Source organism: Xiphophorus hellerii, chromosome 6, assembly GCF_003331165.1.
Source record: "Xiphophorus hellerii strain 12219 chromosome 6, Xiphophorus_hellerii-4.1, whole genome shotgun sequence".
NCBI classification, from domain to species: Eukaryota; Metazoa; Chordata; class Actinopteri; order Cyprinodontiformes; family Poeciliidae; genus Xiphophorus; species Xiphophorus hellerii.
Window position 1 is genome coordinate 2579112 of NC_045677.1, and position 14163 is coordinate 2593274.

Sequence of the window (14163 nt, forward strand, 5' to 3'; positions counted from 1 at the left end):
CCCAGTGCTACATTATGGACCCTGAGTTTTCCCCTCGCACTCCTGCTCTCAATATACTGGCTTTGAAGCATGCAGGATGCAGACAACTTTTTATTCCTGCATGATACAAAACGGACTGCTTCTGTGCATGTCATCACACACTAGAATCCTACAAGCCACACACTGCTGTGGGACAGAACAGCTACCAGGAATTCATTTCCCCCTGACTTTGAGCATGAACACGAGGAGTGGGAGTTTTATGCACTGCAGAAGGCATGAGTAGATGATTAAGAATATTTGGTGGCAATGAACTGTCTTGGAGGAGAAAATTGACCCAAGAACTCCTGAAACAATGGTTGGGGTTTTTTCTAATAGAAAAAAAACTGAACCCTTAGTTTTTCTTTTGTGTTAGGAGGAGATCTGTTGGACATTTTTGATAGATTCACTTTGGAAAATGCAGTTAACTGATTGAACTAAATTCTTCCTGAGAAAAGACGCACTTATTACGACTTTAAGTTTTGTTACTCAGTTTTTGGACATATTTGACCAGCCGTTAAATATGTTCATGCTAATTCTAGCTTCACTTTAACAGTTATGTTATTTGTTGATATGAGAATTGGGTTTAAAGTATTCTTTAACTTTCTGTCAGAGACCAAACGCGAGTCATGCAGCATGTGAGAGAGACAAATTTGCCACAGACTTTACATCTTAAACTACATTTAGCAAATGATATTAGCATGGTTAGCTTGTGCTTATTTCGTGGAGAATAAATGTTTACCATAAAGCAGCAGTATGTATTTTTTTTTAAAAAAACATGTTTTTTACTTATTTATTAAAACTATCAACATGTGGTGACAAAATATGAGAGATAATCTGTCTATGGTCCTGCTGTCATCTGAACAAATACACAGCTCTGTCAGAAACAACCAATGAGAGGCAGGAGGAGGGTCTTAGCATTGTTAATCACCCTCATTCACTCAAATGGTCAGGTTAGTTAGCATAGCCATGATGACAGCAGATGAACAGTTTTCCTGGAATGCTAAGTTGTTTCTCCACCAGTAGCACATTTCTGCAGATAGCAATAGTGGCACTGTGAGGAGGCAGATGAGCTTGGTTTTCATATTAAACTGTCACAACATATTGACAGTTTTAACAAATTTGTAAAAAACACATTTTTGTAAAAGTTACATACTGCAGCTTTAACTCAGAGTTCTGCAAAGCTATCAATTTTTCCAAATCTAGCTATTGCTGTAACATAAATAAGTGAAAAGATAAAATGAATAAAACAGAATTTTAAAACAGAGCAGATTTTATTTTCTGTTATTTCCTTAAAGTTTTCCTCTCTCTCACTTCCTGTGGATCTGTGAGCATCTCTGTGCTTCCTCTGACCTCATGCTTAACGCCTTATCTAGAATCAACTTCCAACCTTTACTCTTTTTCACCCAGTAACAGTGTTCACCCTGAAGTCTTTGGTTGATAGTATGATCTCAAAAAAATCAGTCATGTGTCTGGGCTGATCAAATTGAGAATCACATTATGATGGGTTCAATGATTAGAAAAAGTTGGTATTTTTAAGTTTCCAATCAATCGCAATCGCTCATGTGTCTGGGCTGATCAAATTCAAAATGACACTATTTGTGTCACCAGGACTTTTATTGGTGCATCTCTGCCCTTAAAAAAATCTCAGTAGTTAGAATTTATGCAGTTTTTTTCCCATTGGGAGTGTTAAAATAAAAATAAAAAAACTCTCTTAACTTCTCCAAGACAGCCCATTGGTTATAATTAAGCAAGTTGAACAAAGATGCACAAGGCATATTTGCCTCTGTAACAGACTTTTGCATTGCTGCAAAAGCTATCGGAATGCCATCCTCAATCTTGGGCTTCTTCAGTTTTTTTAGTTTTTTTATTTCTTTGTAAAGTTATTTTTCATACACTTTGTTGGCCTATGATTTGACATTTCAAACATTGCTGAAAACTACTTTAATGTTTGCTGTGATCATTTGTATGTTCAAAGTTTTTTTTTCTTTTAGCACCTTAATCTATGATGGAGCATTTGTCACACACTGTGACCAATCAGTCAAATGTTTGATTTATTGCAGCAATATTACCATTTTGAATGCACTGACATGTATTTGTTTAGTTGCATTTATCAACATGAGTTTGAATTGATGTGTGGCACTTTGTACCATAATGTCTGGTAAAAGATGTTCTTTCTTTGACATTTGAAAAATGTTCTTTGAAACTTAATTTCAATGGTATTTTGTAAAGGATTTGAGTCCGCAGCCATTTTATGAATGTCCCTGGTCAAATTTTTATTTTTTATCTTTCAAGACTCTGAGAATGTCTTTTGTTGATACTGTTTTCCAATAGTTTAAGCATATTGTGTATAAAAAACTATTTTTTTAATTTTCCATATGTCACACTAGTTTCTCTGCAGAAGTTCGTTATCTCTGCCTGAAAATAAGTAAGTTCTTGTGCCAAACCAGTGCTTGAAACCAGAACCACTTCTGAAACCAATAACTCTGGTATATAAAAAAAATTGTTCTATGTTTCACCACCTGCTGGGCTTAGGAAAAAGCATCAGAGCTGGAAATAGGTGCATTTCTTCTAATTTGGGCCCAAAAAGAATTTTTAGGTCAAAATCTTTGACAAAATTTGTCAAAATTTAGGTCAAAATCTTTGACCTAAAAAATTAGGTCAATTTTTTTTTAGGTTTTTAAAAAAACCACAAGTTTTCTTCTGTTTGCACACCGTGTCCTGATTTCCTACTCAAAATCAGAAATGACAGCAGATCAATCAAGCAAGACTTTTCTGGTTCTGTTAGCACCTGGCAACAAGCCACTTATCTGGTAAAAACAACACGGTCCTTATCAGTGTTTTCATAGAACATGCTGTTAATGTGAACTATTTGAAGCAACATTTGCTAATTGGATTGTTGTTAGCAACATAAGCTAATAACAATTAAGTACACAGAATATTCTGGCTCCAAAAACTAAAGGAACATCTCAAAAAATAGATGATGTACTGTACATTTACATGATATATTAAGGCTATCAGAAGTGGAAATAAACTGTTTATCGCTGCAGCTATCAGCCATAACATCTTTGAGCGCTATGCTAGCCGTAGTTAGTGTAGAATTATGACAGATCCAGGCCTCAACATTACATAAACTGTATGGTTTATGTGGGTTGAGGTTAAAATCCCAGTACTTACTAAAGAATATTGTCAGGTAGATCTCAGTGACATGAAAGAAACAGAAAGTTGCTTATTTTCAAAGTTTTCTGGAGATCTTCCTACCAGCAACAAGCAGACATTACTAGCTTAGCAGGCCCCATCAATGTGGTAGTTCAGCGTCATGATGAGGGAACTGTATTCCACCATCAGGTATTCTTACAGAGGACTGAGCTTTGCCCTGCTGGGCCTCATGTCCTGAAGTTGATCTAATATAGATAAGAAGTCATTCATTGATTATCTAAAATACTTTGATGGAGTTCTCATATCATCTGTAACTAAAGATGAAGGTTATACAGATGACAACAAATATTTGCCTTTGATATACGTATTTTTTAATGTTTATATGTATTTGTGGACAAGTGCAAAATTTTCAACAAACTACAGGAGCATTACGGCATCACTCCTTGTCCAGAAGTTCATATGGATCAAACCCGTTTGGAAGCCTTTCAGACCCAAAGGTTTGTTGGATGTTCTGCTGAATGGTCCACAGCCTCTCTGTACATATCCAACTAACCTTTGAGGGTTTTTCCTCCAGATTCTGTTTCCTTCTTTTTTCTTTCTGTCATTGTGTCTCACTACAGAATCATGTTTAGCTAATTTGACCTCAAGTCTCCAGTTTGGTGTGCCTATACATATGGCATATTGAATTCTGAGGTTGAGGGTTGGTGGGAACCTACAACTTTTTGAGTCAGAACTCACGCAAACTTCACGAGGCTTTCAGTGCAGATATAGAATGCACCATAAGAACCAGAACCTGGTTTAGCACAAGAACTTTGGTCTAAAATCCCTACAAACTACTGCTACCCATTAAGCTGCGTCAGTTTGAAGCTAACGCACCAAACTGTTTTAGAGCAGAGGTCTCCCACTGCATCATGCTCTTCCTCCGTATTTCCCTCCGGCCACAGGCCTTGTTTGACTCACAGAGCATCCTGTTCTTTAGCACGTTTGCATTCATGAAACTGTGGCTACTTTTTTCTGAGCATGTCTCTCCTTGTCTTTATTGTTTCAGGTATCATGACAAACAGGAAGTGACCAGTAACTTCCTGGGAGCCATGTGGCTCATCTCGATCACCTTCCTTTCTATTGGCTACGGTGACATGGTACCACACACGTACTGTGGGAAAGGCGTGTGTCTTCTTACAGGGATCATGGTAGGTTCCTTTTGTTTTTATTGAAATATATCAGTAAATATATGGAAGGAAAATTTTACTTTATTACATTTTTTAAACAATCAAAATAAAATCTTGGATTGAGACCCTTAATACCTCTTTTACCTCGTCTTACACATGTGAATGCACTTTTAATGTCTTGTCATCTATTTTTACCTGTAGCTGTGGTTAATGGTGCCCTGCAGAGCTCACTCATCTGTTCTGTTATTCAACTCCCTTTATTCTGTTATTCAACTGAGGATGGCCTGATAGGTTGCTGTGCTGAAAAGTTAAACCAAGTTAAAAATGTACCAGTTACTATTACTTCTGATTTCTTCTAATTTATTCATTTACTGAAACCACTCTGGCGTTAGGCCTTCACAAAGTAGTGGATAATTATGAAGTGGAAATGGAATGATAACAGGGTTTTCAAAATCTGAAAAGTGTGATGTGCATTTGTTTTTTCAACCCCCATAAATAGTTTGTTGATGTGCATTTTGTTCCCTCAGTTTGTAGCAGTGTGGCTCCAGCAGCTCCTTCTGCTGGAAAGGTTCAGTCCAGTCTTCTTTGCAGAAGTTTCTCAATTTTCAAGACTTGTCTCAGACAAGTCTGGACTTTGACTAGGCCATTCTTAACTATGAATACACTTTGATATAACCCATCCTATTGTAGCTCTGGCTGTGTGTTTAGGGTCTTCCTCACTCTGTAAGGTGAACATTTGCCCCAATTTCAGGTCTTGTGCAGCAGCTAATTGATCTTCCATCAGTTCTGACCAGCTTCTAAGTGCTGAAGGGTCATGTGCAGTGCTAGTTTCCAAACAAACAACATTCTGTATGTAGGCAAAACTGACAACTTTCTTATCTGATCAAGCACCTTCTGTCTCCCCTATGCTGCTTGTAGAAAACTACAAAGGGGCTTCATTGAACAGTCTTATTTATTGTGGGATTAATGAAACACCGATGGTTTCTGGTGGCAACTGGTTGCTAACGATTTACTCAGAAGTATTAAAGCATAAAGAGAGCTGAAAGTGCATGCATTTCCCACTTTTCAGATTTTTAGGGGCTGCCGGTGTTATATATATATATATAGTTCATGTTATGTTTTCAAATGTCACCAACCAAGTGCTTTTGTGTTTGTCATTACATTTAAACAACAGGGGGCAGGTTGCACTGCGCTGGTGGTAGCAGTGGTTGCCAGGAAGCTGGAGCTGACCAAGGCTGAGAAGCATGTCCACAACTTCATGATGGACACACAACTCTGCAAACGAGTGAGTTACATTTTCTACCTGCACTTACTGTAGTCTGCTGCAGGTTGATTTACAAAGCCTATAAACAAAGTCCCTCTGTAAACTTTTAACCCATGACATTTCCTGTCTATTTTGGATCTTTGTATTTCTATACCATCTTTCTAAAATAATACCCTAAACCATTTTTTCCAAAAGTTTTTTTTGCTGAAATGGCTTTTGGCAAAAATGAATTAGGCCATTATTTTTAGGAAGGTGACAATACAGAAACTCCTGATAATGTTTTAGAGATGAGAAGATTTAACCAGTGAAACAGTTATAAACTGGAAACACAAGATGACATCCATCAATCAAATTCAGTCAAGTTTCTTTGTACATCACATTTCAGGAGCAAGGCAGTTCAAAGTGCTTTAAATCATAAAAACACAAAAATAAAAAGTCATACAAACAACATACAGTCATCAAGAGAGAAACCAGTAAGTGCCCAGCGGCAGCTCAATACCATCTACAGCTAGAGATTTCTCTTGTATTTTATAAAAAAATGTTTCGAACTAGCAATGCGGAATGATGGAAAAATTCAATGAATCTGAGAAACACAACGGTAGACACGCCTTCTAACGACAGTGTGAGTTGCAGTGATTTGAATTCAGCAGGTTTTCGCCATGAAGCAGAACGTTAATTTGTACTTTTCCCATTTTCCAGCAGACACGAGAGTACGACGCTGACACTGTGTCAGATAGCTTCCACCAGTTTACCTTTATCTTGTATCTCCCATCTCCCACATGGTCCTGTTTAATCATTCAATCAGAAACTGATACACTGAAGCAGAGCCAGATCTGTGATATCAAATGTCTTTTTCACTCTTGTGCCTCAGGTAAAGAACACAGCTGCCAATGTACTCAGGGAAACATGGCTCATTTACAAACACACCAAGCTGGTGAAGAAGATCGATCACGCTAAGGTGCGGAAACACCAGCGCAAGTTTCTCCAAGCCATCCACCAGTAAGTCCTGCACTCCCGTTCGCTCATCAACGTTTTAAACTGACAATTAAAATCTCTCTGCAGAAAGTAAAAATAAGTTTCAATCTCACTTAAGGTTCAAATATTCAGACCTCATATTTGGTTATGTTGCTAACATGGTGAAGAAATGTAGCCATAGTTATGTATTATCACCCTGTAGAGCTGCTCCTTTTATTGTCATACTCACTTACATGTAAGCTTTGACAGATACACACACGCGCACACCCACCCCTACACCCACACACTCAAAGTATTGTGATGGTCCTTCGTATTTCCCTGTCCCCCTCTCCCCTCCGACCCTCTTTTACCCTGCGCTTACAGCGACAAGTGTAATGGTTTCACTCGTTTCGTGAATGTTGTGAGGTTAAAACTCTGTACTGTGTTCTGTCCTTGTTTTGCTCTATCACCGCAGAGCTCAGAAGTAAGTTAAGTCTTCTATGTATCCTTCTCCTACTGTTTCCTCAACATCCTCCTCCTCCTCCTCCACTCTCCATGTCTGCGTTTGACATGCATGAGGAAAAGAATAATAATCTTGGATGCTGATTTTTTTTTTATTATTATTTATTTATTATTTATTTCAGTGTTCCATTTCCTCCCCTCTCCTTCCCATTCTCTCTTGAATGGAATGAGACAAAAAAAGCATCAACATTTTGCCACCAACACTTTGTGTCAGTAATTAAGGGTTGTCTGGAGAGAATGTGTGAAAGAAAAAGCTTCTCGCAGAGAGTGAGCTTGGACCTTTTATTGGCCAAGATCATCCTCATCTACCGCACAAGTATGACTAATATAGCTTCTCCCGGGGCTATATTAATCGTCATCAGCAGAACTCATCCCACACTTTTGATGGTTTTGTGATGACATTTATCCAAACTGTGTAACATACTGTAGTTACATAAAAAAGCTGAACTGTTTGCTGTTGGTTTTTGTCTTTTTCCTCTCTAAAATAATCTCAAAGCAAACAATCTACAACACAAGAATCAAACTGTGTATAAAAGTCTTTGTGTTACATGTTTTTGGACCCTAGTCTGTGTTAGACTTGGTTATGCTGGTATTAGACTGACAATGTTATAACCACAACGAAAAACATTATGGTTTCAAAGCTGCTAAAATTTCATGCTTGCAGGTTTCTGCTGCTTAAATTTAAGAGCTTTCTTGAGTTTTATACAAAGAAACATTCAATATAATAGAACATTAATAAAAAGTTACTCTATTTAATACTGATCTTAAATGAATTTAAGATTGGAATATTATATCAAAGCAATAAAAATACATTTTTAATTCAGAAATGTATGTGTAATTTAAAGTATATTTAACAACTGCTTAAAGGTTGCTGTTTTAGGCAAGGAAAGTTTATTAGTATAGATTTTTTCAAGTCAAAGTGCTTTACATGCTGAGAACATAAAATCATACATTGCAGTGACATAACAGAAAGCAAAATTGGACTATAGACTAAAATTAATGATGTTTCAGTTAATATTATGGATCCTTCAGACAAGCACAACTCTAAACAAAATAAGTTTTAACTGTAATTTGATGGAATTTAGTTTTGACTAAACACTAATCTGTTTATTTCAGATTAATCTAGCATAAAAACTGAATGCTGCTCCTCAATGTTTGGTTCTGATTCTGGGGATGCAGAGTAGTGTCGTGTTTGAATTGGACCCAAATGCAGAGCAGAGCTGCATTGAAACAGAATATTTTCATAACATGAAATAACTTACAGAACAAATTCAGATCTTGGAAAGTGGGAAGAAAACAGACTCGGTACCAGCAGAGTAACAAAAGGATCTAATAATAAACAATGAAGATCCAGGAGCTTACATAGGAGCTGCGTTTCCATAGCAAATGTGCACAAATCTTTTGGGGGGCGACAAGGAGGGGGTTGTTTGCTTTTTGTAGGTTTGTCACATCATAAAAGACCACCTGGATCTCTTGGATAAAACAAGAACAAACAATGAAACAATTTAATCCATAATTCTCAATGAATAAATTATCTTAAATCTGAACAGATTTAAAATGTTTTAAGGCCTAAACTTGTATCATCGCAGGTGAGTTAAAATACATGTCCAAAGTGAAATATGATTGTTCCTCTGATCAGAGATCTGCATTCAGAGTGACCCCAGAAAACCCTTCATGTTAGCGGCTTTCACTTTGTCAACAACAAGCACACAGAGGAAAATTCAGTTCAGTTCCATTCAAAATACTGTATTGATCCCAAAGGGAAATTCTGTGTTGTTGTAGCTCAGATTGGTTAAAATTCTTCAAAGAATTGCTGTAGAAGGTGATGATTGTAGGCAGGAAAGATCTCCTGTAGCAGCCAGTATTACAGCGAATCTGAAGAAGCCTCTGACTGAAGATGAAGCCTTCCCAAATGTTTTTCCACATTTTCTCAGCAAAAAAACATTTCTTTACATGTACAAATGCCTCTTGGGAAGTTGTCCACACATTTAACGTAAAGCATTATGAGTTACTGGAATATGCTGGATAGTTTTGGGGGTTTTTTGTTATAAAGAGTGACAGAAGACACTTTATAGTGTGGTCAGTCACCATGGAGATCGCAGGCCGTTAGAACGAGATGTTTGTTGCTCTAATAGTGAGTTTGCAATCCGCTCTTAAAACAAAAAAAACGTGCTAGCTTGTAGAATTTTGGCAGACCGTCACATGCAGTAATCATTTATTCAACAGGCATGCTAACTTGCAGAGTTTGTTGCCAGCATGTGTTTTAAAGCATCACTCTCTTACAAACAAATTGGTAAAGCTTCTCATTTATCAAACCCATGAATGTTCTTGTTTTTCAAAGACAGAAATGTTCTTGGAGACTTTTAACAGAGAGAAACACTTAGGAGAATGTCTTTATGTTTGGACAGCTAATGCCGGGTTCACACACGAGAGTTTAAAATTGTCGGCCGCTTTTCAAGCCCTGACTGGCCACACATGGTGACAAAATATCTTAGCTGCAGCAGGTTTGGTGACACGGTGTGTGATTGCCAGCCACACGACATGAGCAACGCACACGAACTGATTTAACTCAGTAACGTTCGAATGTGAGACAGGAAATGTCGCAAAGATCAAATATGAGTTCTGAGTAAACAAATATGGCCGACTGAGACGAAGCAACGACGATAGTTTGTAAAATATATTTAACAGAAAAAAAAAACAATAAAACCGTCTGAGACGTCCACCTGACTTTCCAGTTACTTTGTCTTCTGTGTATCTTGGATTCTCCTCCGTGTTTCTGTCTCCTTGTTTCTGATTGGCTACACATCACATTCAACAGGCTGTGTATTTATTTGTTGTCAGGGAACACCACACACGCTGCCATATCGTTCCAAGACAATCAGCAGATTGATTATTCCTGATTTTAGATCACAGCGGTCCCGACGTATTTCTCAGAGGACCAGATTACTCTTAACACACACGGCATCTAAGGAATCTCACTTAAGACTATCTTAAGAGCCATCCTGATAAGCAGGGCATCTTTAAGATTGTCAGAAGGAGAAATGTGGGACAAAAATCGGCATAAAAATCTTGCCGTATAAATTAGACATTATTGACAATGCAGAACTGTTCCTTGAGTCTCAAAAGGAATTTAAAACTCAAAGATCTTGGCAGTTTTGAAACCATGACTACTGTACTGTCTTTTTGCTTTGAAAGCCAGGAGAAAGGATGACATAAATAATCACAATAATGAGGATGTGTCCTATTGAAATAGAGTCTCTCTCTCTCTGCTCTAATATACTGAATGAATAAATGACCTTGAAAGGCCTTCTGTCTCATAATTTGCCAAACAGGGAAATTTGTCCTCTCATACATACAGATGATGGCTGCGTGATGTCACAACAAACAGACTAGCACATTTTTTTAATCCAACTTTCCCAGACTCCACAGTGTCATAATGTATCTGATTAGTGACATAAAGCCACAGAATGGAAGGCATCACAAAACATGTCAGGTGTCTCATTGCAGCGTATTCAGAATGTCTGTGTTGCTGCATTTTCGGGAGCGTTAACAGGCCGTTTGTTTCTGGTTAACTCCATCTTTTATCTGTGGCATCGCCTTCACACACATCAGCTTGTGAACATACACATAAACACAGAACAAACTACTGCAGCTCATGCTCACTGTGCACAAAGATCAGTCATGGCTATGGCACGCTTCCTGAGTGACCAGTGTGAGCCTACCACTGAGTTGCCTGCAGCACTGACCAAAGGCATGCCATCTTTTTCCTTTTGTTCATGTCTTACTTTTGGATGAAAACGGATAAGAATGCTTTTGTTTTTTATTTCAAACTGGATTTAAAGGTTTCTCTATGGAAGCATATTGCATTCTTCTGGGAAAACATTTGACCAGTTCAGTATTCAGATTCCTTTCTGACTTAAAACTAGGGGTGGGTGATTTGGCTAAAAATCATGACATATATTTTATTCTGATAAAATCAAAATCTAAATATATTTTCAGTCTAACTATGTGATTCTTTGGACTCTAAGTCTAACACTAACTCTGCGTTAATGTGGAAAAAAGTGTATATGAGTCACAAAATTGTAATAAATGGTCCCATTTTATTACACCGCTGATTCCTAAGTTCTAAGTTCTAAGTTCATGGTTCACATCTCTGCCACTTTTACAGAATCTTATACAACTTTACTGCCTTGTGTTAAAATAACAATGTTCTTCTGAATTCAACCAAATTATTTTTAGGAAAAACTTGAAAAATATCAGAATCATTTTAGAAGGATTGGGCTTCTGATCAGGATGCGACCAAAACCCGCTGAAGGGAGTATGTTTCCCTTCTGGCCCAATCTCCAGCAATAGTCGAGGACAGTTATGGATTTATTTTAAAAAATCCTTTTTGATATTCTGTATTATTTATTTGTCTCTTTATGGGAGAAAAAAACAATTCAGCTAATACCCTTTATTTAACAAATATTGGTTTTGGCATATGTTATCATGTTTAGATTGCTGATAGAAGAACAAAAAGTAAGTTGTCTTAGGTGAGAAACTTGCTCACAAACAACACCCTCTGTCATCACTGTGTTCTTATCCCTCAGCTTTAGTTTGCTCCTTCCCTTGATGCCGAGATTCCACCTGTTCATATTTATAGGTCAAAAAGTGTTTTGAACTGAAAGAGTGCTCACTCTATCCTCTTTTGTTCTATTATTAAGCATCTATACATTTAAAAACAAAGAATAATTTGTGAACTATTAACAACAGAAGTAGTACTGTGGTTCTGGAGAGCTTATTAGGATCCAGAGATAATATTGTACTACATTTTTGAGAGGTGTGTCTAAAAGAGCTTTTTTGTGTTATTCAATTGAACAGCATTGGAAAGTCTATTGTAATTTATTGATATTTTAAATTTCTCAATTTCTGCCTTTCTGACTCTAAAATATGATTACAATTTCCCTTTAGCAGAATATTTAATGTTTCTGTTAAGTTAGATGCTCAAAAAACTTTTTTTTAAAGTTTTTTTTCCTGGAACTTCTGTGGTATAGTCTCCTGTGTGGTGCTTTAAAGTGGACATATCTAGCTTTTAAATCTTTCCTTTTCTTATGTAAATCATTCACGTATGGTCTATATGAAGAACAACTGCAATGCTCTCGTCTGAATTCCACAGACCCACCTTTGATCTGACGCATTGTAGAGCAACCCATTTTGCTGGGGTTTTTAAAATGTGAATAAGACATTTTATGCCTCTCCAGGTCTTAACATTCCACTCCACCCTGTTTGGCCATTTTGTAGTTTGATAGTAGTGATACAGTTATCTACTAGCAGAGAAACTTTTTATAAAAAATGACAACAATGGTAGACTTTCTATCCAACATGTTGGAGCCAGAATCTGACAAAGAGCAGGAGAAAGAAACCAACAAAACTGCAGATCCACCATGGTGTTACTACTTACACCCTCAACATCCATACCAACTACCTATAATATGAAGCATAGTTAAGCTGCAGTGTCCAAGAATGTCAGATACCTTTTAAAATATTAATGCTACCACAATATGAATGAAGTAAACAAAGCAGGACATAATTAAGGAGTTAGCTGGCAGTAGCATCAAGAACGCCACTTGGATAATTTTTGTTCCCTAAGACCAAATCAAAGCTGTATCGTTTCTTTCAGAGAAAAACCTGACAACTATCAAGACTTTACCAAAGTAATTTTTGGCTCACAGTGACCTTTGGGTGTAAACAAGTTAGCTAAAATTATAGGTTATCACCAGCTTTCTTGTCGACAGTGGTTGTTCAGGACGTCACTGTTTCCAGCTTTCTAGTCGATATGTGTGTAGAAAACTTGGGATGGGCGACATAGACTTTTAAAATTACCACCGGTTGTCATGAATTGTGTGGTGTTGTTGGTGGTGGGGATGGACGTGCCACCCAGGTTATGGTGAGAATGGTGGTTTTATTCAAGAACACAGAAATCCAGGCAGCACAGGTGAGCAATGAGACAAGGAAACGCAGGCACTGGCGTGACATTAGACACACGAAACAACAAAAGGATCTGACAAGGATCTGGGCACACAGGTGGGATAAAATACACAAGGGGTAATCAGGGAACATGAGACACAGCTGGGAGCAATCAGGGGCAAAGGATACGACACAGGAACTAAATAGACACAGAAAACCAAATCCTCACACTGGTATTTATTGCAAAACAATAAAAGTGATGCTAAAAAAGTATTTAAGAAATTCTCACTGTCTATTTGGGTAATAGACGGCAGATCTATGTCAAGCACTTAAAAAATGTAATCATTATAAAATAAGTTAGTTCAGAACATTAAGATGTCTGATTCTATCACTAACTAGAACAGAAAAACTGCACTTTGTCATAGTTTCAAATATATTCATATTGACTGACACTCTTCTGAAACAAACTGTGGCTATGGTTACTGAATGTTAGTTTTGGGTCTGCAAAGGTTATTAGGGTTAGTTAAACCTGGTCTATACAATCGCAATTGTCATCATGAAACAATTGGCATAAAAATGATTAATTATGCAATAATTGCCAATCCTTTGGCAAGTCTTTAAGTTGTTCTCCATCTTGCTAATGCCTGGTTCACACTGGAAGATTTTAATACAGTCGACCAATTTTCAAAACCTGAGACCTCACAAATGACAATGAAAATTTTTAGGTATAACAGTTTTGGTCATGCAGTGTGTTGTGCTCAGTCACACAACAGGAACAACACATCACACGCGAATCAATTTCACTCACCAACATTCAGATGTCATGTGAAATCTTGCAAAACCAAGCAGGAGTTCAGAGTAAACAAACATGGCTGACTGGACAGAAGCAGTGGCAAAAGTTTGTGGAATAAATTTGATAGAGAAAAAAACAATACAAAGCTGCCTCCAGCATCCACAGGACTTTCTGGTGCTTCATGGCAAGTTGTTTTGTTTTCTGTGTATCTTAGATTCCCCTCCATGCTTACATCACCTCTCTTTCTGATTGGCTACACGTCACATTCAACAGTCTGCGTTCTCATTTGTTGTCAGGGAACACCACACATGCTACGATATTGGGCCAAGACAATCCAACAT

The 14163-nt window shown here is 37.4% G+C and overlaps 1 protein-coding gene across 2 annotated transcripts in view; it reads left to right on the plus strand.

The window, feature by feature from the left end:
• Positions 1-14163, plus strand: part of kcnn1a (potassium intermediate/small conductance calcium-activated channel, subfamily N, member 1a) — an 86074-nt gene that overhangs the window by 64435 nt on the left and 7476 nt on the right. Inside the window, exons 5-8 of one of the 2 annotated variants that reach the window (XM_032565520.1) lie at positions 4223-4364; positions 5518-5628; positions 6479-6606; positions 7037-7045. In XM_032565520.1, coding sequence (XP_032421411.1) covers positions 4223-4364; positions 5518-5628; positions 6479-6606; positions 7037-7045 — 390 coding nt within the window. The remainder of the gene's footprint in view (positions 1-4222; positions 4365-5517; positions 5629-6478; positions 6607-7036; positions 7046-14163) is intronic. The other variant, XM_032565521.1, reaches the window with a different exon arrangement.